This window comes from Lathamus discolor, chromosome 1, assembly GCF_037157495.1.
Source record: "Lathamus discolor isolate bLatDis1 chromosome 1, bLatDis1.hap1, whole genome shotgun sequence".
Lineage (NCBI taxonomy): Eukaryota > Metazoa > Chordata > Aves > Psittaciformes > Psittacidae > Lathamus > Lathamus discolor.
In genome coordinates, this window is record NC_088884.1 from 7,453,877 (window position 1) to 7,476,800 (window position 22,924).

The 22,924-nt window shown below is 40.7% G+C and overlaps 1 protein-coding gene across 3 annotated transcripts in view; it reads right to left on the minus strand.

Moving 5' to 3' along the window:
- The window catches only part of MSRB3 (methionine sulfoxide reductase B3), an 85,300-nt gene that overhangs the window by 26,949 nt on the left and 35,427 nt on the right, over positions 1-22,924 (minus strand). For all 3 annotated transcript variants that reach the window (XM_065681430.1, XM_065681356.1, XM_065681263.1), the window contains exons 4-5: positions 22,700-22,777; positions 10,627-10,655 (exon numbers count right to left, since the gene is read on the minus strand). In XM_065681430.1, the coding sequence (XP_065537502.1) occupies positions 10,627-10,655; positions 22,700-22,777 (107 nt within the window). The remainder of the gene's footprint in view (positions 1-10,626; positions 10,656-22,699; positions 22,778-22,924) is intronic.

The following is a 22,924-nucleotide window of genomic DNA, read 5'->3' on the forward strand; positions in this document are numbered from 1 at the left end:
TTGCCACTAAATTAAGTCAACAAAAGACAAATTAATGTTCTTTGCTTCATACTCAGATCAACACTGTAAAGATTTTGATGGTGATCACTTAACATTCCAGTTTGATTAAAAACAGCTTGCATTTTTCCCTTTTCTTTTAGTACTACAAACCCTGAAATCAGTTATGATAAGATGTGAAATAGTAAAAGCTGACAGATCTTTCATATGGTTTCTTACTGGTCATAAATTTGCAGCACTACATCAATGAAAGAAAAACATTAAATATTTTAATCTTTATTGAATCTTCTGTCATTAATAATTATCACTTTGCTAGTTTGTACAGTCTAATGGCATGAAACATGATTGTTTTCAAATAGCAGATTTCCTCCAGTTTCAACTAATACTGTATGATATCATTCTCATCACGTTGTAGAAGAAAGATGTTAAGGTTGTTTTTTTTCTCTTTGACAAATACAGAGGGAAGAAACAAAAGCAGATTGTGCCTCTTTCTTACTCAAATTCGCTTAAAACCATGCTAATTCAAATAGAAGAGGTGCAATTTTGGACAACATGCACTCAGCCACAGAAGACACTGTGCTTAATGAGACATTGCCTAAAACTACACCAGGAAAATGCACTTTATTGTAGTGAGGAAAAGAGTGGACACATTGACCATAACCATCCTCTCCTGTTAAATTCCTCAAGGCACACAGGCAAAAAAACACCTCAGTAGTCCTCTTTGCCTGGTATTTGGCTGCAGACTGTCCCATGGATAAGCTGTACAAGTCAAAGGAGCCATCTGACATGTAGGGTATGAGGGCTGAGGCAGGGCACCCACTGAATGCCATGGTCTTTCCCTCTCCTCTATTCCAGGAGCTGATGAGGCTGGCAGTGTGGTGCTTATCCCAGTGGTTTTACACAGCTCTACACTTCCTCTGGGCTCAGTTCAGGTCAGGGAGGTGCCAAGCACCTCCAGATTGTCAAAACTGAAATGATGCTATTGCTGTCTTAAGCTGCTGCTGTCCTTACTGAAGCTGTGGACTCTCACAGTGGGAAGTGAGAAGCAGGGCAGCTGAAGGAAAGCATCCTAAACAGTTGTTTTCCCTCAGCCAAAAACAGGGAGTTGGGTTGGGTTAGGTTAGTTCAGTTTAGCTTAGTCCAGTTTAGCTTAGGTTTGATTTGGTTTTAGTGTGAAACTAGAAAGCCAACAATGAAGCAGCTGCTAGACTCTGTGGGTGAAAAAGTGGCAACACTCCTCAGCTAAGAAGCTACATTTTTCCTCACCTTCCTCTGATTCAGTAGGGCACCATACGTCCCTCTTCCACAAGAAGCCAAGTAGGAGCTGGATTTTAGTATCTCACAGAAGCCACTAATCTTGCCACCTTGCAACTCTGCTCTCTCCTCCTTTGACCTTGTCTGTTCTCAAAGAGGCAGAATAAAAAGGGCTATGATGAACATGGGATGCCTTTTCTTAGAACATTTGATGCAGTGGTCCACCCAAAGAAGGCTCCGGAACTACTGAGTCAGCATTTTACTTCCTGGCACAGTAATAGTCACTGCCTAAATCGAGAAAGGCTCCAACCCAGGCTCCTCAGCTGCTTGGCCTTCCCCTTAATCAGAGTTGAAAAACTCTTTGTCAGCAGAAAACAGAACAAGTACTTAAGATCTTTCTGTGAACTTTCCTAAAGGGTGGAAATTGGCAGGCGCACTGGCAGGGAGATAGACTGCTTAAACAGAGACTGCTTTTTAAGCAGGGAAAACCAATTTGTCTTGAGAACGCATCAGATTGTGCCAAATAGAGTATATGTTAGCAAACATCTCATTAGGATCGTTTCAGCATTCACAGGGCACCGTCTTTCTGATTTCACCTCCTTTTCCCTTCAAAATTGGTATTATTTCCACCATAACAGAAAACACCAGAGAACTGGTCCACAACAAGTGTGAAACACCTTCAACTCTCACGGCCTGCAGAAGAGATCATACTGGTCAGTATCTTGCAAGATTCAAACTGATTTTGTGAACTGGCATTGACTAAAACATCTAATAACCTCCAGGTCCCACTATTGTAAGTATCATTCACATTTGCAAATACAAGTAGGTTGGGTTTTAGTTTTGGGTTTGGTGGTTTGATTTGGGTTTTTTTGGTGGTTTTTTTAGAAATTAATGCATGGGTGAATGATCCTGTGACAAACAGGTAAAACCTGCTTTCTTAGAGCCATATCACTGATACGAATATTAGTCTTGAAGAGCCTTTGGAAGTTTTATATTCTGTAAGTATTTTCTGTCCTATATACCTAAGCCCTCAGATCATATTTCACGTCATTTAAACTCCATTATTATTACACATTGGACTTTAACATACAAATTCGGGCCTTAATATATAGCTGTGGTTGCGCATTCAGCTGCAGGAATCACACTGCTCAATTAGGTGAGAGATTCTGGAGCTGGGAAGACCATTTGCAAGAACTGTATTTCTTCTGCACAGAACTGAGATTCCCTTGACACAAATTTTGTGGTACAGGTGACAGTGTAGGCAGAGCGAAAAACTCTAATTCAGCTGAACACATTTACCATGCTGCCTTTTATATTGCTTTCCAGAGACTCTTTCTAACGACTTCATTTGCTCAGTCTAAAAGGAGACACTTTGTAAAGGCCACCCATGATTTGATTTATGGTGGACCTCAGAGGTGATCTCAACTGAGAAAGCATTTCCACTGAACTAGGTCTTGGACATGCTCAATAGCAAGAGATGGCTCTTTCCTTGGAAAGCCCTGCAGTGCAAACAAACTAAACAGACAATGGGCAGGAGGAAAAAGGCACAAGGAAAAAGCACTTTGTCCAAGGTTACAGAGCTGTCAGACATGGTGGAACAGGGTACAGAATCAGCAGATGCCCATACAGATTTAAAATATGAAGCAGTCATCCAAATTATATCCAAAACTTCACAGCTACCTATATACACCCACATGTACCAGAAGATAGTATAGACGTGAGCTACTCTTGTATCCTACAGAATTCCTGTTTCCTGGCACCATGCAGTGAGCTGAACTGTACCCTGGACTGCCATTCTTCAAAACCTCTGCAGTGGTATGTACATGAAGCACAATTCTGTAACATGCCACTAACAAATGAATTATAGTTCAGTTTCCAAATTACAGAGCAAACAGGCAATTTCTCCCTCCCCATTTCATGATTTAAATGAGAGGACTAATAAAGCAATGAAACAATACAACTGACTTGAGCTGTACATGGTGAGGGTAAGTTGCATTTGAGCTATATAACCACCTCAATGAGCCACAGCTGTGACCAGAAACCTCCCCGCTTGTCCATTCTTGTGGCTTCCCTTACACATACTCCATTTTTGGTTAATTAAATGGGACTATGGCAAAGTTAATTATCACAGTCTGTAATAGGGTTCATTTGACTGAGTATTTTTCCATTTAAAAGGAATAGAAACACTCTTTATGACGTTTTTAAGTGTGGGATAATCCAAGAGTATCACCAAAAATCATCTATTTTGTTCACTGAATAAGATCTCAATGCAAGTAGCTCTTGAAAAGTAATTAGGTAGCCTTGCTCAGTAAAAAAAATGTACAATGGTCAGCAGGTCTAAGGTAGAATCACAATGTTTTTGTATTTAAGAAATCCAGCCCTTCAGACCAGTAACAATTTGCTGACTAACAATAGACTAAGTCCCCACCAGACCAAGCCTATCTGAAGCAGCTATACATATGACGAATAAAAAACCCTCAGCCAATTGTACTTTATAATTTAACTGAGTAGCACAGTTCCCAATTCCATGTAATACGCCCATGATTTATATATTATTCACGTCTTCTCAGACTACCTTTGCCAAATTGTTTCTTAAAGACAGCCTTTTCTAGCTATTTACAATGAAGTAAGAAATAGGAAAGATTGCCTTCGACACTTGGAAAGAAGGGTACAAAAAAATCTCCTAAATACAGCTGATGAATTTGCTTACATTCATGATAATAAAATGGAAAACCTACATCTAAATATTTTCACTACAGGACCAATTTAAACACATTGCAAAATCCTTCTCAGCAAGACCCCCAGAGCCAGGCAAGAAAGAAGCAGCAATGATTATTGAAGTGTGCGTAAGACAGAAATAGAAAATTTCATTTGTCTTTGCTGGTATTACATTCCTGGCTCCATGAGCAAGGCCCTTTAACACACAGTTCTTGCCACACGCTGACAGGATGACAGTGAGTTTGTGTGCTAGCTCACGGGAGCAGTGCATCTTTAAGTAATTGCCCTATTAATAAGAACACAAACAGGAATTCTTGCAGGGAGGAATATATTATCCCCAACACCCTGCAAATATCAGGTACACAAATTATTCACACAGAAGGATTTAAGGCTGTTCTCAGGCTGATCAAGGCTGCTGGCCTCCATTAGTAGGTTCATGGATCTAGCTTACTGAAGTGAACAGGCTTCCTCTTAAAATACTCTGAACAACTGAGAAGAATCATGTCAATGATAGCAAGGAATAGCCCAGCTCAGATACAAGTAAGACAAACAAAGTGGGAGGAAAAGACATCTGCAACTGCAAAGTCAGTATTAGAATCCAGAAAGTTACACATCCTGGAGTCCTTTGGCAGCTAACTGTCTTCTTTAAGAATCCTCGATGAGCAAGCTTGCCTGCATGCTTACAACATTTTTAATCAGCCCTCCACAAATTAAAACCTTGTTCTATATGCTGAAATAATCTGAGCAACTTTTGCCATCTTTCCAAGAGGCACAAGAGCAGGATGATGATTGGTTACTGCAGATCAGGGCTGTTACATGTATGTAGCTCACTAGGCTTTACCAGTGAGATGTCCCAGCCATCTGTACTCCAAGCCACATTGCAGTATGACCCTAAAAACATTCAACAGATGGTTCAGCTTCCACCTGAATCTAAATGCTCACCTCGCTGCTGAACAAATATAACAGACCATGCTCTCCAGCCACTGCATCCCTAATGATCTGCTTGCAGAGTTGTTAATGCCAAAACCAAAACAGCACTAACAGGCAACGACAAGTAAGATGATTATCTTACTCAAGCTGCTGTTCTGCTCATGTAGTTGCTGTCTCTCTGTGCCAGCTCATGCACTCTTTCCAAAATTCATGCACTGATGGTGGCCAGAGAGAAGGGAATAATTCCTTACAGCTGAAAGAGACTCTGGAGAGGTTGCTTGCCTCATCCAAAGAGCTCTGGAGTATCCCTATTCTTCAGTGTCTCATGTAATTTTGCCACTTTACTCTCTTACAGACTCTACAGGTAATCTTTTCATGGTTTTTAATCAAGTACTCTGGTTGTAGAGTGACTGATGAACTTGTCAATATGATTTTGTTATGAACACCAAAAGTCTCTTCCCTATTCCTCAGACTTGCTAAGAAGAAATTCAGAACCTCTCTATCACAACCTGGGTGAAGAAGGTGGTATCAATAAAATTTAGGAATTAATTCATTAATCTGTATTTGGATCTATGATCCAATCAATCAGTGGATGATATTACTGAGGACCCTGCTGCTTCCAAGACCTAAGGTTTCAGGCAAGTTAAGTTTCTGTTGGGTTTCCCTAGTAGCAAGGATCAGTAAGAGATGCTCACTTTCAAGATGCCTTTTGGTTTTCGTTTCTCTCTTACTTGGGCGAAGAGTTCTTTATGCTCTTAGCAGTTGTACTGATGACTTTCATGCAATGGGACTGATGACAGGCTAGAGGAAATCAGGGCTGATAGCGAGAGTTTGGAAAGGCTATTGCTGAACATCTGGAAGTGTAGCCAGGAGGAATTTATGGGAGGAAAACATCTGACCACCCCCAACCTTCAACTATTCTCTAGCACCTGTGCTGAATCATGTAGCCTAGCAAGTTAGACATCATAGGGGCCACATTAAGGGAATGATACCAGTAAATACAAGAGGTGAGAAAGGCATGGATGGAAATTTTGATGGGGATAGAGGGGTGACAGCATTGTGCAGTGCTGAAGACATAGGGATACACTCATTCTGATGGGAAAAGCGATGTGCAGAGAGAAGAAATGACCTGTGGAGTCTCTGGCTGACACTGAGTCCAGACAAGGCGGGCAAAGGAAATTCCAGGAACTGCTGGGGGCTCCTTGACTTGCTTTGTATTTGACTGCTGGAGCAGCAGGAATCCAACAAAAGCTCGTGTGTAGCTGTCCCTCAGGACAGCCTCTAGCTGCATGGGCAGCTATTATAGCTTAATTCCTGGTACTAATTGGAATGTTTCCAAAGTATTGACACAAACAGTGATATAAAATCACACAGGTGATCTCCACATTTCATGTGATCTGTGTAGAAGCAGGTAGACAGAAGGTTGATCGGAGATGCACCTTTCTTTCTGACAGAAGCAGGAAACTGGCACAGTGAGTGATGAAGAACCCAGCTGAATGCACTGCGCACCCTTGGGCACTCCTCTCTTTTGCCAGGGCACATTTCTGCAGCACAGTGGTTCCCTGACTGTCACTGCATTGCACTCCCTGACTTGCTGGATTAAGAGAGGTCAGCAACAGCTTCTGAGACGTACAAATTCTTCCTGTTACACAGCACCATGAAGACATATTTTACTCTAAATTTGAAAAAATAAATCTTTCATTAGCTTATTGCTCCGATATAATTCTTGCATTATTAAATTCTAAAATTTGCCAACCAAACACATAGCACAATAAGCATTTTAGACACTACCAAAATACTAATAATTAAACCAAAATACTTTCAGCTGTGGTTTTTGTGGCTTGCTTTGTTCCTAGCAAATTTTGAGAAAAAAAAAATTCCTACAACCTTTTTTCAAGTACTTTTTTAGGGAAAAAAATCTATTTTCAGTACTACTGAAATTCATCATATTATGACAGGAAAGCAAAATTGTTTCATTTCATAAGATCTTCTAACAGCATGAAACTAACCCCACGGTCTCCGAGACTGACATTCTGCCAGCTATAGACTTACGAAGAGAAAAAGAAGTAGAGAAAAAGCAGTTTCTCAGATGGAACTGTTCGTCATGATATGAAGAATGTATGTCCCCTACAGATGTTATAGCTATTTATATGATAAATCCCAATCATCACTATAGGAATTTTACAGCCTTCTTTTAAGTTAATGCTCAAATTCAAATTAATCTTCTTTTGACAATGTTTGCCTAATATTTCAGTGTTGAACAACATTTCCAGGGTTACTCTTACAGTGAGCCTATTGGGCACTTTTAAAGCTGTATTCCTGCCTTTGTACTTGCTTCAGAAAGACTTCTTTTAATTCTTCACAAATATTTCTAGGGAAGACAAGTACAAGAAGCGTTGATAAATACTTAAGGGCACATTGAGACTTGCAGGTTAACTGGAATTAACATTAGGGTTCATTTAGAGCATGCGACAGGTTGTACAACAGCTCCCTGGAAGAAAATATTCATTCTAGAATAAAATGACCTCATTCTCACATTCAGCACTTGAACTGTTTTGAGTAACATGAGATAAAGGAGAACAAAGCATGTTTGTTCCAGTTTGCAGGATCATTGGTTTACTCAGGAATCACAGTCTGGGGTGAAAATGAAATGAGGGATATGAAAATACCTTAAGGTGTCTCCAAGGAACAAAAGGTTGCAGAAATACAGAGTCATTGGTGTCAAATGGCAGCAGCCCTTTTAAAACCAATGCTACATTTACACGCTTCAAAGGCCCGTGTTTTGCAGAACACGATGTTACATAGGGCACTGCACCCCTCTATGCCAGAGAAAGAGGTTTTTATGAGGATGCCTCTCCGTCATCACCAGCACATTGCTCTGCTCCTCCTGTTCACTGCAAGACAGCAGGAGGTCTGGTCTTGGTTTTGGAAAGCAATGGCGAACTCTTTAGTGGGGAAACAAAAGCAGCGATGTTTTATTTGGATGATACCTGTTGACTTGATCACACTATCTCCACCTCTCTGCTCTCACATATTGAGAACAAAAGATACACTCTAAATGCTTGCACTACCTCTCAAGAAAAGCTTTTGGTGGAAGAACTGAGTACTGTCTCTGTAACAGGAAGGCTGCTGTACTGTTCGAATGCTAAGGGGTTTTTTTCAGCCTTGGTGTTGCTGGCCATGAAATGCACTTTGAGGTTACGGAGTTTCTTTGACTTCTTTTCTCTTAAGATATCATTTTAATTGTGTGCTTAATCTGGTTTTTGTACTAACTTCTAACATCTGCCCTTGGTTGTTAACTGAAAGCTGTGCTGAAAGAGGCACCACTGATGAGACTGAGGTGTTAAACCTCAGTAATTCTGCATTCCAAGTACAGCATTTGGGACCAGGAGCCCAGGCTGGCCTAGACAGCCACATCCACTGGCAATCTATAATGGATCACCAGTGAGGAGCCTTAAAACACCTTGGGGGTGGCCAGGGTCCCAAGTCAGGAAAGCCTCAAACTGTTCCAAACAAAGACTTCCCCAGGGATTTAGGAAAAAGGGATCACAAGCAGAAGATGAAAGTGAGGCTCTGCAGAAAAAGGAGGAATAAATCTAAGAAATTCCTCAGTCTCAGACCTTCTATACTGTATTCTTAATGGTATACAAAGTACCTTGACATTCATGGTACCTATTGATGTTGACACTCAGCAAAATAACATCAATCACCTGCTACAGAGAATTCTGGTGTGCATCCAGAAAATATTTATGTGCACAAAAAAAAAAAGGTGGAGACAGGGAAGATCCAGGGTCTTTAACTGCTCATTTGCGTTTATGTATTTTTTGTGTGGCCTCCTGTAAATGGTCTTTACTTCCAAATCCTTTTGCATCCTCTGTGCTTTTGGGGAGACAAAACTGCACTAGGCATGCACAAGGCCAGAGCCTTGTAAGAACAGTGCCTAAGGAATGTCTTCAGAAGAGGAGGGTAGGGGGAACAACTCTGGTTCTCTGGTCTTTGGGAAACCAGTGCTGCTGTGTGAAAAATAAGTGACAAACTGTGCCCAGAATATGGACCCAAGCTCAAAGAAGGAAGCCTATAGAGCCACAGAGATGAATAGGAGACATTGAAAAGCTCATACTCACCCTAGAGTCCAGTCACAGATGCCCTATGACACCTACTGACCAGGCATTCACCATAGCTGTGATAATGCCAAACCTTTATCCCTGCTCTGTGCTCCCTCAGAAATACCGTACCCCTGCCCTCACTGTCAAGGGGAGCAGCATGCAGAACTGGACACCAAACACGAGAGCTGCCTCAAAGAGGAAACTCTCTACAGAAAACTGACTGTAGCGTAAGCCACCAAGCAAACTGAAGTTTTGCAGGGAGCATTTACTGCTCAACAGAAAAGTGAGATGTTTGACACCACTCCTCACCCTAGTTTTGGTGACTTTACTAAAAGAAAGGGGGTAATGGCAGACAGCGTGTACAGTTACCCCCCCGCCATGTAAAAGTGTTTTGTCAAGATCCAAGAAGCAATCTTATCACAGAGTTCATTCAAGCAATATTTAAAGCAAGTAACCTCAAACACACAGACTAAAATCGTAATAGAAGCAAGATGACTCAAGTATACAAGATTTAGGAATTGGCTACATAAATGCTTCCTGCTGTAGATTTCGCTCCCATATAGTTCCAAAGATAAAATCTAATGTGGAAAGAAAAAGCAATGTAATACCTCACATTTCAAACCCAAATCATGTTGTAACTGGGACAAAAGGAAACATGCTATTTCATGAACACTCTGATTAATATATATTGTAAAATTCGTATCATTATAAGCAATTATAATCACTGCATAAAGCAAACCATATAGAAGATAACACCAGCCTAAACCCAAAATTGCCATAATAGTATCAAGTTTTCGGCTTAAACCAGCCTTTTTCATCTTCACAAAAAATGTATTTTGAATGACCTTTTCAGGCAATGGACATTTCAGCTCGTTTCAGGACAACAGCCTATTCTTAATTTACTATTGTTTAAGTTCAAGGAACACCCAGGAATAGTTAACTGAATAAATAACAGTCTGGTATTAGGATCTCTGGTTTTTCCCTAACCGTCCCCCTGTTCGCTGTCCTGTGGTTTTTGTCTTGCTAGATACACATTAACCTGTTAGACTGACCTTCCCTTCCCTCCCAGTCCCTACAACACATTACAATTCTTTAAAAAGACAACTTGAGAGAGACTGCCTTTTGGTAAACCTCCTAAAGCGAGCTCTACAGACTGCTCTGGCATGCGTTGTGTACATGCATCTGTCATGAAAATTTGATGACAAATCATCTGTTTCCTGACAGATAGGCTGCACTGACTTCAAATTCCCATGAAAAGTCTTTGTCCACCAGGAAGAAAAACATTCTCCCTTAAAGCAGTGATCATTCTCAAGCTTGACTTCAACCCTCCATTTGCTTTAGTCTGTATTATCATTTATTTGTGTTATAATTTTTCTGGATCAATTAAAGCCTGTCGCAAGATACATCTTCCTGATCATCTTTGGGGAAAATGTAAAGAGACGGGAACTAATGAAAGGAATGAAAGCAAATGTTTCACAGCAATGAGAGAAATGAAGATCCTTTTTAAGACTGACCTACCCCAGTTTGTTTAAAACTACACTGAACTTGAACTGATAAACTACTCTTTTGAGATTAACCTGAATAGTGTACATTCAGCAAAACACTGTAAATTTAAACATACCTGAGTTGGAGTCAAACTTGGTTTCTGACCTGCAAAAGAAAATAAAAAGATCGTAAGTTACAATAACTGCTTTATGCCATAAAAAGCCATTTATCAGACTGATCCCCCCCAGCAAATATCATCTTTAACAAGACTGCCCACTTCTGTATGTTAATATTTAATGCATTTATGGGCATTTGAACCCAAATAGTAACTATTATCTTTAATATCTGGGGTTTTTTTATAGTGTCAAGTTAAAAAGAAGATATTTTAAAAGACAAATCACAAAACGAATGCAGAAAATAGAATATAAATTCAAACCAGGATTTAACTGTATGCTGTGAATCATGGCACACAGTTGTTCCTATGAAATAAATATTGTTTTCATTCATTTTCATTTTTGAAAAGTCATTAAGAGGATTTAATTTATTCATGACTGTTTCCAATCTATTTTTGAAGCAGATACCGTTTCATTAATGTCATATGTATTGTATCCAATGATCTGTACTTAATTGTACAACATCCTAGGAGGGTTTTTTGTTTGTGTGTGTCTTCAATTTACTCACTCTGCACATAGGAATAAGTGGTTTGATTTTCTTAAAAGTGGAAAGCGGGGGGTGGGAGAGAGGGAGAGAGGAAGGGAGCCAGACCTAAGTTTTAACTTGTTTTAAAAGTCTTTGTAAAAAGACAATGATGTGTGCATTATGCACCATTAGCTTTCGTTGTGCACGGCAGATTTTTCCCTCTCTAACAAGCACTGTTTTCTTCTAAGGGCTTAGCACTTAGCAAATGAACCCTATAACCTGTATATTTAATAAAAGGAAGAAAAAATTAGCCCTTGTGGGAACATCATGTTTCAGATACAGGTTAATAATACTTGTAAATGTAGAAGCCTTTGAAGATCTCAATTCAACTGTGGGAAAACTTAAGTTGGGTAATTACTCTCAAGATGCTGCTGATGTGCTGTCAAGCAGAATTAACCCTATGACTAGGCCTATCTACACAATCTGCTATAGGACAGCATTGTCTATATCGGGCTCTCAAACCAATTAACAGGCATGTTCCAATCAGATTTATATCGCCCACTAACAATCAGTTGCATACATGGTCATGGCTGTCACAGCAGGACGCGAGGTGCAACCAGCAGGAGACCTGTTAAAGGATGTTACGTTGGCAGCAAAATGCATTTCCCCACAAATTCCAAGGAGGAAGTACAATGTTGGATCCTTTTACATTGCATCAAGCAGGGGATGTTTTGGGGGAAGTTACAGTCCTTTTTTCAAAAATAAATGACCCAAGCTCAAGAACTAATTGCAGGTTTATTTCTTCTTTTATTTTATAAGCTTGTACATGCAGGTACGTGTAGATATATTTTATAGGTACTCCATATATTTTATATAATTGGCATTGTAATTCCGTACCAAAGATCTATGCTACAGCCAACAAGTACCAAAGTAATCATGGTTTAAAAAATGAACACATTCACACTATTATGTGTGTGTATTTATTACAGATAAAGCCAAGAAAGGAAACAACTCCCTTCTTCCTTCCTGCTCATTCTCCAGCGCTCACAGTCCTTTATGTCTTAAATATAACTCTCAAGTGGCAAAGAGATGGAAGGGAAAAACATAACTTATGCTCTTAATTGTTACTAATAAAGTACCACCAAAAGCACTGAACAAAGAAAGTGTGTTGCAGATGTGCCTTCACGAATATCACCACCAGTAACTGCCATGAGCAGTGTATTTCATTTGGTATTTATGACCAGCAGGATAAAGTCCCCACCTTACAAAAAGTGTGTGCTGGTAACTGGGAGGAATTCCACTGAGTTCCAGGTAAAACTCAGCATTGTATTTACAATAATCTCCTCAAGCTGCAGTCTAGAGGACTGTCTAGACTATTCTCTCATGCTCATATCAGCAACACCTCATGAATTTTACCCTCAGTGTCTGTTTATCTGCACAATCAACTTCTTGCTGCTTAAATTCCTTATACTTGGTGTAAGTTGGACAAAGACCCTAGTCCTCAGCCTGCATGGCTTGACATGGCCATACACACTGCAACCTGCAGCATCAAGAAGCTGGCCCAGAGGCCAACACTGCAGTGAGTACATGAGGAGGAGGGTCACCAGGGTCACTGTGCACTGGAATGAGTACCAAAGCTCCAAACAGTCATAAATTACTGGACACAAATCAGAAAGCTGATATGGGGTGATAAATGAATAGAACTTTGTCTAGCAACAGAGGAATAGCTATGAAAGAAAACACAACATGGGAGGTAGCAGTAGAAGCCATCAAGAGGGGAGGGTCACCTACTTCATGGTCACCATGTCACCTTGGGAAAACAATGCAAAACTTAGGACACAGCATTACAGAGATAGTCAGAGATCTTAGAAGGGCACAGAAAAAAGGGAGGAAAATAATGAAGTGTCTTCGGCACTGCAAATAAGCAACAAGTAGTAGATGTGAGAGAAGCACTCTGCAAGAACAGTCACCTTGAGTACTTGAAGGAATGACAAAACTTTCAGCAATTTCAGTCAACCAGGACTTTTCCCCTAGATCTGCCAGCATCTGCATATTTTTCTTGACAGCACACTAGACAAAGGTATCAGACACTAGTTGCACATAGACGTTAAAAATATGCAACTAAAAAATGCCCAAAAGGTTAAAAATAAATGCTGAAAGTGTGTCCCAAAGGAATGTTTGCTACACACAAGAATATTCATTCTGACTCCTTTATTCTTCTAGAACTACTCTCAACTAGAAGGAAAACTTTATGTATTATTTTTTATCATTGTACATACTCTGATAGCCAACCTAAGCATCCTACCAGACAACATTCACCTTACAGAGGCAGGCACCGACTGTACAAACTGCCTTTTATCACAGCCAGAAGGGGAAAAAAACAACCACCATAAGAACAGAATAGCTTTGTGCATATTTTCTCTACTTTTGTCACATAGGGGTACCCTGAAAGTCAGGGAATCATTCATAAGTATCTTTGTAAAGAAATCTATATGCATGAAGAGAGCAAGAGGGTATTTATAAAGTGCTTTCTAACTGTGATATGGCTCAAACATATGCAACACATGGCAATACAAAAGCCAAGTAGCTCAGCTACCAACACAATTTGCAAGGAAATAGTGAGCTACTGGAAAGGTTTAGCTAGGAACAAGGTGCTGTAATAGTTTTAAAGATCCCAGAAATAATGAAAACAAACACAAACAATAAAACTCATGATGGTCATTTTATCTGTACCGCAAAGAGGTGCAGGATTTCTATCTGCTCCTTTTGAAAGGCACCGTAAACCAGACGCTCAGACTGCCAAGTACTGAGAAAGAAAGAGGAACGGAGTAATGATACTCGGCATGTGCTCCTCAAGTGTGGATTTTGAGCTATTGCCTTCCAAAGCATGACCGAACTGCAGTCGCACAGGGCCACGTACTATAGCATGACCAGACACACTGCAACTGAAGGTAACACACGTTTGCTGTTTGCCATTAAAGCAGGCTTTTGGCAGGGAGAGGTGAAAGAGGATTTACTGCAGAACCTCTACTGTTGCGTTACAGCTGCCTTTTTCTTTCACGTGTCTTGATGAAATCTTTAACAGGTTTTGTTGAAGCCCAACACTGGGAATAGCCTTTGAAAGCCCTATAGCTCTCTCAGAAAGCACCTGATGAACCCTCTGCAATTCTAAACCTTTTGTTTTAACACTGAAGGGTCATTGACTCCTCTTCGATTTCTTACACCTTTGCATTAGCAGTTTATACCAGGCTATTCCTTTGCAAGGTTTTGCTTCAAGTATGCTAAACACGACATTGGTAGGGGCAGACATTCAGAATACTCCTCCCCTCTGAAAAGGACTCTGAATAAAGATCTGTCACAGATGTAAAGATTATAGGTGCAGCTCTGGTACAACTTCATTTTCAAAGAAATAACTTTATTCCGTATTGGAATGGGCAGTTTGCTGAAAAAACAGGGATCTAGCAGGCTCCTGACGCAGTCCAAGCCAACCGATGTCCTGGCCCGGTTGACTGAGCAGAATAATATCATTCCTCTCTCCTTCCTGTTTGCCTCCAATAGTACAGAAAATACCACACTGGAATACCAGTGTTCTTGGTTACATCATTGCGAGCAAGCTAAAGAAGGCCAGGACAGAAATGGTCAGTTGTAAACATGTCCCTGGACACTGTGTTGGCCTGTATCACGCTCATGAGAACTAGCACTCTCCTAGACAAGTCCTTGCCAAGCTGCAGTGGATGCTCATGCCAGGCACCATTGCCTACCACAACGAGGATGAACCAGGCCACTGTTTCAGAGGAGAGTAATTTAGGCTAACAAACACAAGCCATGTCTTGTCACTTGCCTTAGGGCTGGAGAACAGACTTTTGTCCATTTTATTTACAGGCACAGACACAGCCCTTCTGAAAATGCAAACCATTACTTGGAAGCAGTCACTGATCTCACTCACGAGCCTGAGTTCCAAAGAACGAGGCAAGCTTCCAGAAAGAAAAACACAGCAGTATTCCAACGTAAAAATTAATCCCTGACGTAACTACCTAGGAATTTATGAGACCTGCACCATCAGGGAATTTGAGAAGCCCCCAAGTGTTAAGAACCAACTAGCTCCTCGGGCAGCAGAAGGAGTAAAGCCTGGCTTGCTGCTGCATTGTGGCCACAGGACAGATCCTATAGTGTCTAAGGTAGCAAAACTACTCTCAGGTACTTCCCAGAGCTGGACATTCATAATGCCTCTCCCCCTTCCACCCTCATCTGGATTCTCTGTTATAATACGGTAATATATATATTATTTACAATAATATTATCTGTTATAATCTAATAATATAGTTGAACTCTTGCTCAGGTCTCCCCTCAGAGAGGGATTGAATGTGCAAGAATTTCATGAAAGTTTGAAGAACTTAATATCTCTGAGGCCTAACAGCTACTCCCCTGCCAAATTTGGCTGAAATTGGCAAGTAGATTAAATTATACAGTTTTCTCATTAGGAAAGGACTGACACACAGACGGCATGATGCTGCAAGCATCCTTAGGAAGCCTAGTTAAAGATATGTTTTTAATCTTGCTTTCCAGGATGACAGAAAAAAGACTGATTCCATGTTGATGGGTGCTGTGACAATTTCTGTTTGCATACTGATGAAAAGCCAAACTCAAAAAGAGCATTTTAACATCATGATTCTGGGTGAGTTCTGCCTCAGAGTCTGTTTTCGTGTGAGAGTTATGAACAGGTAAATATAGAAATCTGCAGCTTCTGCAGTTACAATCCATAACAATCCACCCTACCTGAATATGTAGGGTACATACACACACAGAGTGAAACACAATGTAGGTTAAGACCTGCTGAAAATTAGTTCTTCCAAGCAGGGTGACTGATGAACAGTCCATACAAACCAGTGTGAACTTCAAACAGGGGAAATTACAATCAGACTTAAAAGTTCACAAAGAATTCATTGAGATTTTACAGTGGAATATATCAATGAAATTCTTAATAAAATCAGTGGAGTTATCCATACATCTTCTCTAGCATTATGGAAATCTTTGCATGTATTTCCTCTTATTTCGAAGTACCCTGAACAAGGATTCACAATTCAGCTGTGCTCAGCAACAGGTAAATCAAAACAATTTCGCAGGCTTGTCTCAGCGAGACCTTAAAATATTTAAAATGTCTAATTTCAAGCCCCTTTTTCATTCTTTTATTGGTTTTTGGGTGGGTTTTTTTTGATTCCTAGCACATTTCTCCTAGGAAATCTACATCCATATTTGCCTTTTGGAAAGGATACTCATTGAAACGTCCTCTGCCTAGCAAAGGGATAAGAGATCCCTCATATTCCTGTCCTTGTTTTCACTGCCAGAGGTGTTATTATCGAGAGAACACAAGCAACAGGAAACTGCAGGTTTGCTGTTCTTTTGGCTTGTAGCTGGCAGTCTTATCCAGTGGCCTCGGCCTGCAGTAATTCAAGACTGTGCATTACTGCATTTGTGGGAGGCAACCAGCTGAGTACAAGAGAGCTGATCTAGTGAAGAAACAAGACCACATGGCTCATGAACCGAGGAGAAAAATGAGAGGAAGTGGTTTTTGTTTTCCAAACTTGCTCTTGCTTTCCTAATTCTTAACGCAAGAATCTTGCCAGACTTCATTGCTTATATGAGGGTAGTGAAACAAACGTTCATCACCAGACAAGAAGTTGCCAGTTAGAGGATATTAAACACTACCCATGAGTTGATTGGGAGTGCAAAATCATTTGCTACAATGACTGCAGTTCCACTATGCCATGCTTGCCAAGCATCCAGTGAAGAGAGCTTTTCCAGGAGAGCTGCCCAGCAACTCCACTCAAGGGCAGAATTGTACCATTCTTCCTCCAAGGGGCTCCTGGGGATCAAGAGGACAAAGCTCTGTTCCAGACCACCACAGCAAACAGTAATCACTAGGTCAAGTGCCAGCTATGGCTCCATGCCACAGCTGTGATAAGCTGTGCACAACTTAGCACATTTTCAGCATCCCAGTAGGATTAGATGTGGATTCAGCATTCAGGTACTTTCAGATGTGGAAGATGCCATGGGCTGTATTCACAAAGCAACTCGATTGCAGGGACTGCAGTAAATAAGGCATTCAGACTGATGATCACCCTTAGAGGCAGATTAAACCTCCAGACTCTAGATGGCTCTGAGGAAGATGAACTCTGCTATCTTGATTTTTGCAGAGGTGATCAGGAGTGCGCAAAAATTTCTCATCCAGCAGTGACATGCCAGACTCAAAACAATGGCTGGTTTCAACCAAAACATGATGAAGCAAGAAATCGATGCTCAGTGATAGCAACTTTACTAATTTTTAACACCATCAGCCTTTTCTAGGGGACAGTCACCAAAAAATGCAGGAACTGTTGCAAGTTTTAAGATCATAGAATCATAGAATAGTTAGGGCTGGAAAGGACCTTAAGATCATCTAGGTCCAACCCCCCTGCCATGGGCAGGGACACCTCACACTAAACCATCCCACCCAAGGCTCTGTCCAACCTGGCCTTGAACACCGCCAGGGAAGAAGCATTCACAGCTTCCTTGGGCAACCCATTCCAGTGCCTCACCACACTAACAGGAAAGAATTTCCTCCTTATATCCAATCTAAACTTCCGTTTAAGTTTGAACCCGTTACCCCTTGTCCTACCACTACAGTCCCTAATGAATATCCCCACCATCCTTATAGCCCCCCTTCAGATACTGGAAGGCTACTATGAGGTCCCCACGCAGCCTTCTCTTCTCCAGGCTGAACAGCCCCAACTTCCTCAGCCTGTCTTCATACGGGAGGTGCTCCAGTCCCCTGATCATCCTCGTGGCCTCCTCTTGACTTGTTCCAACAGCTCCATGTCCTTTTTATGTTGAGGACACCAGAACTGCACACAGTACTCCAAGTGAGGTCAAGCTTCTTGGAGCAACCCTAGTAATAATTTGGGTTTGGATGAGAACTGCTTGGTAATACTGCCTGATGACTGATTGAGCCAGCTTGTGCCCAGGCAGCCAAGAAGGCCAACAGCATCCGGTCTTGTATAAGAAATAGTGTGGGTAGCAGTACTAGCAAAGCGATCATCCTCTGTACTTGGCACTGGTGAGGCCACATCTCAAATCCTGCTTTCAGTTTTGGGCCCCTCACTACAAGGAAGACATTGCTGGATCAGGTCCAGAGAAGGGCAATGAAGCTGGTGAAAGGTCTGGGGCACAAGTCTTACGAGGAATGGCTGAGGGACCTGGAGGGGGTGTAGTCTGGAGAAAAGAAGGCTCAGGGGAGACCTTATAGCTCTCTACAACTACCTGAAAGGAAGTTGTAGCAAGGTGGGGTTGGTCTCATCTAAATAACACGTGATAGGATGAGATGAAATGGCCTCAAGTTGTGCCAGGTGAGGTTAAGACTGGATATTAGGAAAAGTTTATTCACCAGAAAGAGCTGTCAAGCATTGGACCAGACTGTCCAGGGAATTGGTTGAGACACCATCCCTGGAGGTGTTTAAAAGACAAGTAGCTGTGGCACTGAGGGACATGGTTTAGTGGTAGTGGTAGACTTGGCAGTGCTATTAAGAGTTTGACTTGATGATCTGAAAGGTCTTTTCCAACCTAAAAAATTCTATGATTCCGACATGGTAAGAGCTAACTTACCTCAGACAAATGCCATCAAACAAGCTGCTGGTTTTGACAAAGTTTTGTGAGGAAATGAGAGTCAGCCAGGGCTGATGAAGTTGCTCAAGTAGTTCTATTAGGTCTCATTAGAGACACTACAGCAGTTACTTCATATGGGATACCCTAGCCAGATAGCCAGTGCTGATTTGTCATTTGGCCTGTTCAGAGGATATAAAGAAAGCATAAAGACCATTAATTAAGCACTCAGTCCTGAGGCAATGAAATTCTTTGTACAGATCTAGCCCGATGACTTAAATTCTCCCTTGTGTTGGGAAGTTAAGAGTGATACAATGCTGATGGCACTGCAATATTGCCCTGTCACGCTTTGCTTTTCTCATGATTTGCTTTTGGATGTCACAGAGATGAGGAAGAGACCTGACACAGTTCAATGAAAATCAAATGAAAACATGACATGAATACAGGTGTTGCTGTTTCTCCGAGTGCATGTTCAGAAGAGCCAATGCCATTACCAAGAATTCCTTCCAGGAAGCAATAAAGGCAGCACTGGGTGATTTATGAAGACTTGGCAATTCATTCCTTGGCCCTAAAAATTGGAAACTGACACAACAATAATATTTCTTTTTTTTTTTTTTTTTAACAGAAATCATTCTCCCAGGCTTCCCAGTTCCCATCCATACCACATCTTTCTCACACAGTCCTGCATATGGTAAAGGACATGACCATAGTTTATTGAACATTGAAGAGCTCCTCTTGTATGGCAATAGCAGGAGCTGTGGATTCCACCTGGGTCCATTCTAACCTGTTTTTGCTGTGCCTATGGAGGGAATGGTACTTTTGCATACTGTACAACAAAATACCTTGGAAAATGGAAGTAGGTGCCATCCTGCAAATACACACGGACCTTAGAAAATGCGGAGAATTGGAGTGGTGTGAACTGATACTGAAACACACAACCTTCCTGCCATGATAAACATGGCTCAAAAAGTAATAACATGAGCAGGTATAACTGATAAACGTGAGGGTCTGGTTTTCTACCAGATGAGTGTGCTGCACTGCGACATGCTCCAGCTGCACCAGGTGAGGTCCAGTGACAGGGAAGAGATGAAAAAACACCCTAGAGAAAGGCGGGGGAAAGAGGGCTGATGATTTTAGCTTAAGCTTGCAGCTAGGTTGGAGTAAGCACAGCACAAGACCACATAGGGGTTGGCTTGCAGAAAAGGAGGTCCTTGAGATTAGTTTATTGTCTCCCTCATTTATTGCTTTCTACAGGCAGCTGTACTTGGATGTGGGAGACTGTCTGGCATGAAAGTTCAGAGATGTAGCAATCAGATTCAAAGGCACGATTATGGATTTTATGTGTGAGGCACCTTTGCAGAAAAAAGTTAAAGCATGCTCTCCATAAAGCTTCGGAGGTTTCTCTTAACACTAGTACAAGTAGTACATAACACTAGGTAGATGAAGAGATGTTAAATTCCTAATTGTTTCTTTTATCTTTCTTGTGATAGAGACAGAGTTCTGTTTTAGAGACGTACCAAAAACCAGGTCTTTCATCTGGAGTGTAAAATTCATGTGTTCCCTGACCTCATGTGTCACACGGTAATGAAACAACGTAAATCAGAAATGTTAAAAGTTGAAGTTTGTTAATATTACTGCTGAAGCTCCAGTCTCCTTCCCAGTTAAACTGACAGGTCCACAGTCCAAATATATATATTTACAGATTACAACGACACAAAGGAAAAAAATTAATGGACACCCAATGAGAAACAAATGGAATGCAAGTTTCAGATTACTATCTGCAAATTAAAAAAAGAAAAGAAATGCTACCATAAAACCAACTTGCATTTTAAATGGGGCAATGGTATTTCTTTGTATTGTACTACCACCTCACTCTTCAGAAAATACTTTGGTGATTTGCACTCTGTTGGAAAAATGTAGTAGACAACATACATTTGGCATTCTCTTATCTATGTTTCCTTCTCACTTTTTTAGCTGATTGAAGCAGTCACCAAGATACAGGAATGCATTTTCCCTATTTGAGGAAGACATTATATACTGGTATTTTGGGGTCAGTAAAACAAAAGAAGATGGACCCCTCTTGACCTCTCAATTTTCTCCCACCTTTGCCAACCACTTTGGAACAACTGGCTGAATTTGATGTAGACCAGAGGTGGCAAGAGCCACACAAAGACTTTGGGGAGAACAGGGTAAGGCCAGTCCAGCCTTGGGACACATTAGCCAGACGTTTTTTCAGGTGCCCATTGGCCTGGGATTTGTTAAAAATAAAGGCCAACTTCCCCCTTTCCCTCTCTCTCCTCCCATAAAATCCATGGGGAGTCTCCAAGAGAATCAGAAAACAGGGACATTTCCATACAGCTCATTTCACATAGAGAAATCCAACTCATTAACTCCAAAAACTCAGACTATGCCAAAGCATACTGTGCACTTGAGATAATCACAGGTAAGCCTCATACTGCAAGTTTTTCTCATATTAAATAGATTCAGAAAGCAACTGGAAACTGGTTCACATTCACTTATGTGAACTACTGCTGTCCAAATCTCACCTGAATTAAAAAAAAAACCCTATTCTTTCTCCAGCAGATGATAAAAAGGAAGCCAGTCTTGAAGACAGAAGGTGAAATCCTTGCTCCATTGTATTTATTTGCCAAATTAGAATTTACTTCAACAGAGCCAGGATTTCCCCCTTAAAGATTTAGCTATTGTAAGCAGGGGAATGTCTAAACGGCAGAGTAGAAAACCAGGTTATGGGCACTTTAGATCCCCACTTTGTACCGCCAAGACAAGCACCAGAGTAACACATGACATGAGAATATTGCCTTGGCTGAGTTCACAAACATCAGTTTTCCAACTCAAAAGATTTACTTTATTACTTAAGTTTCTGCAGGTAATCCTCCTAACAGATAAATCAGACCTAACAGAGATGAACTGCTTCTTTCATCTCTGAAGACAGACTCTTGAGAACAACTATCACTGTCACATCTGGTGATTCTGGAGCTACATCAGTTTTATCTTCCTTTATAAACTATTACTGACCCAACTTCCTGTATTATTTGCACTATCCTGACCATCCTGCTTCATGCTGCTATAAAGGAACCTCTTCAAGTGAGATGGACTGAGTCAGTGTGAAATGAGGGAAAAAACCCAAGCAAAAACCTGAAATTCTTCATCAGAATGAACACAAGCAGCCAGAAATAATAATAAAAACAGCCATACACAACTGAATCCCTGCAGAACAATGCAGCGATTGAGAGAATTCAATCAGCACTGCTTTTAGCACCAAATTTAGGGCCACAATTCCCACAGTACTTCTAAAGAGCATTTTTCATGCAATGCATTTTGTTTCTTAGTCCTTAACTGAATCCCTAAACCAGCTCTCCATGTGTGTTAATAGGGATGGAAGAAAATTCAGTAAGTAATGCAATTTGCCTGACTTTTGTTTTCTTAACTGCTTGGATTCCCAAAAAAACATCTACTTTTTTCTCCGTTATCAGATACAATGCTGTAGCATGGATGCAACATGGCCGTCTGGGATGCAGATCTTAAAGTTCCCTGCGAGTAATGCTAACAGCCAAAACTCAGTATCTGTCAGCACAGTGAAAGACAGTGTTACAATTACTTGGCATGGCTGCATATAAGAAATAATAAAAGAATTATTACTTTTTTTCTGTCAAATCACCTATTTTATTTGAAGGTTATCTTATATCTTATTTCGTAAATTATTTATTTACTAAATATTTACTAAATCTTTACTATAAGACTAATTTTACTATAGCATTATTATTTACATTTCTTCTTTCGTACCCCTTATCAATTTGAATGACTGAAATGATTTTATACAATTACCTAAGTACTGGAATATGAACAAAATCACACAAGAACACAGCACATAAACTAAGAGACAGAAATCTCAAAGCTATATTTAGCATACTCACTTGAATAAAGGAGTCCCACAAACAACACATTTGTATATTCCTTGAGCTTTATGATGTGTGTACTCCCCCTCAAAGGCACTGGGAAAACAACAACACTACATTTTAACAATAAATTCAGGAATCTGGGGGGGTTAATTATTAAATTAGCCAGGACTTAAGGAAAACGTTACAGAAAGAAAGTAAAAAAAAAAAAAAAAAGAGCAAACCAGGATTTAAAAGTTGGCA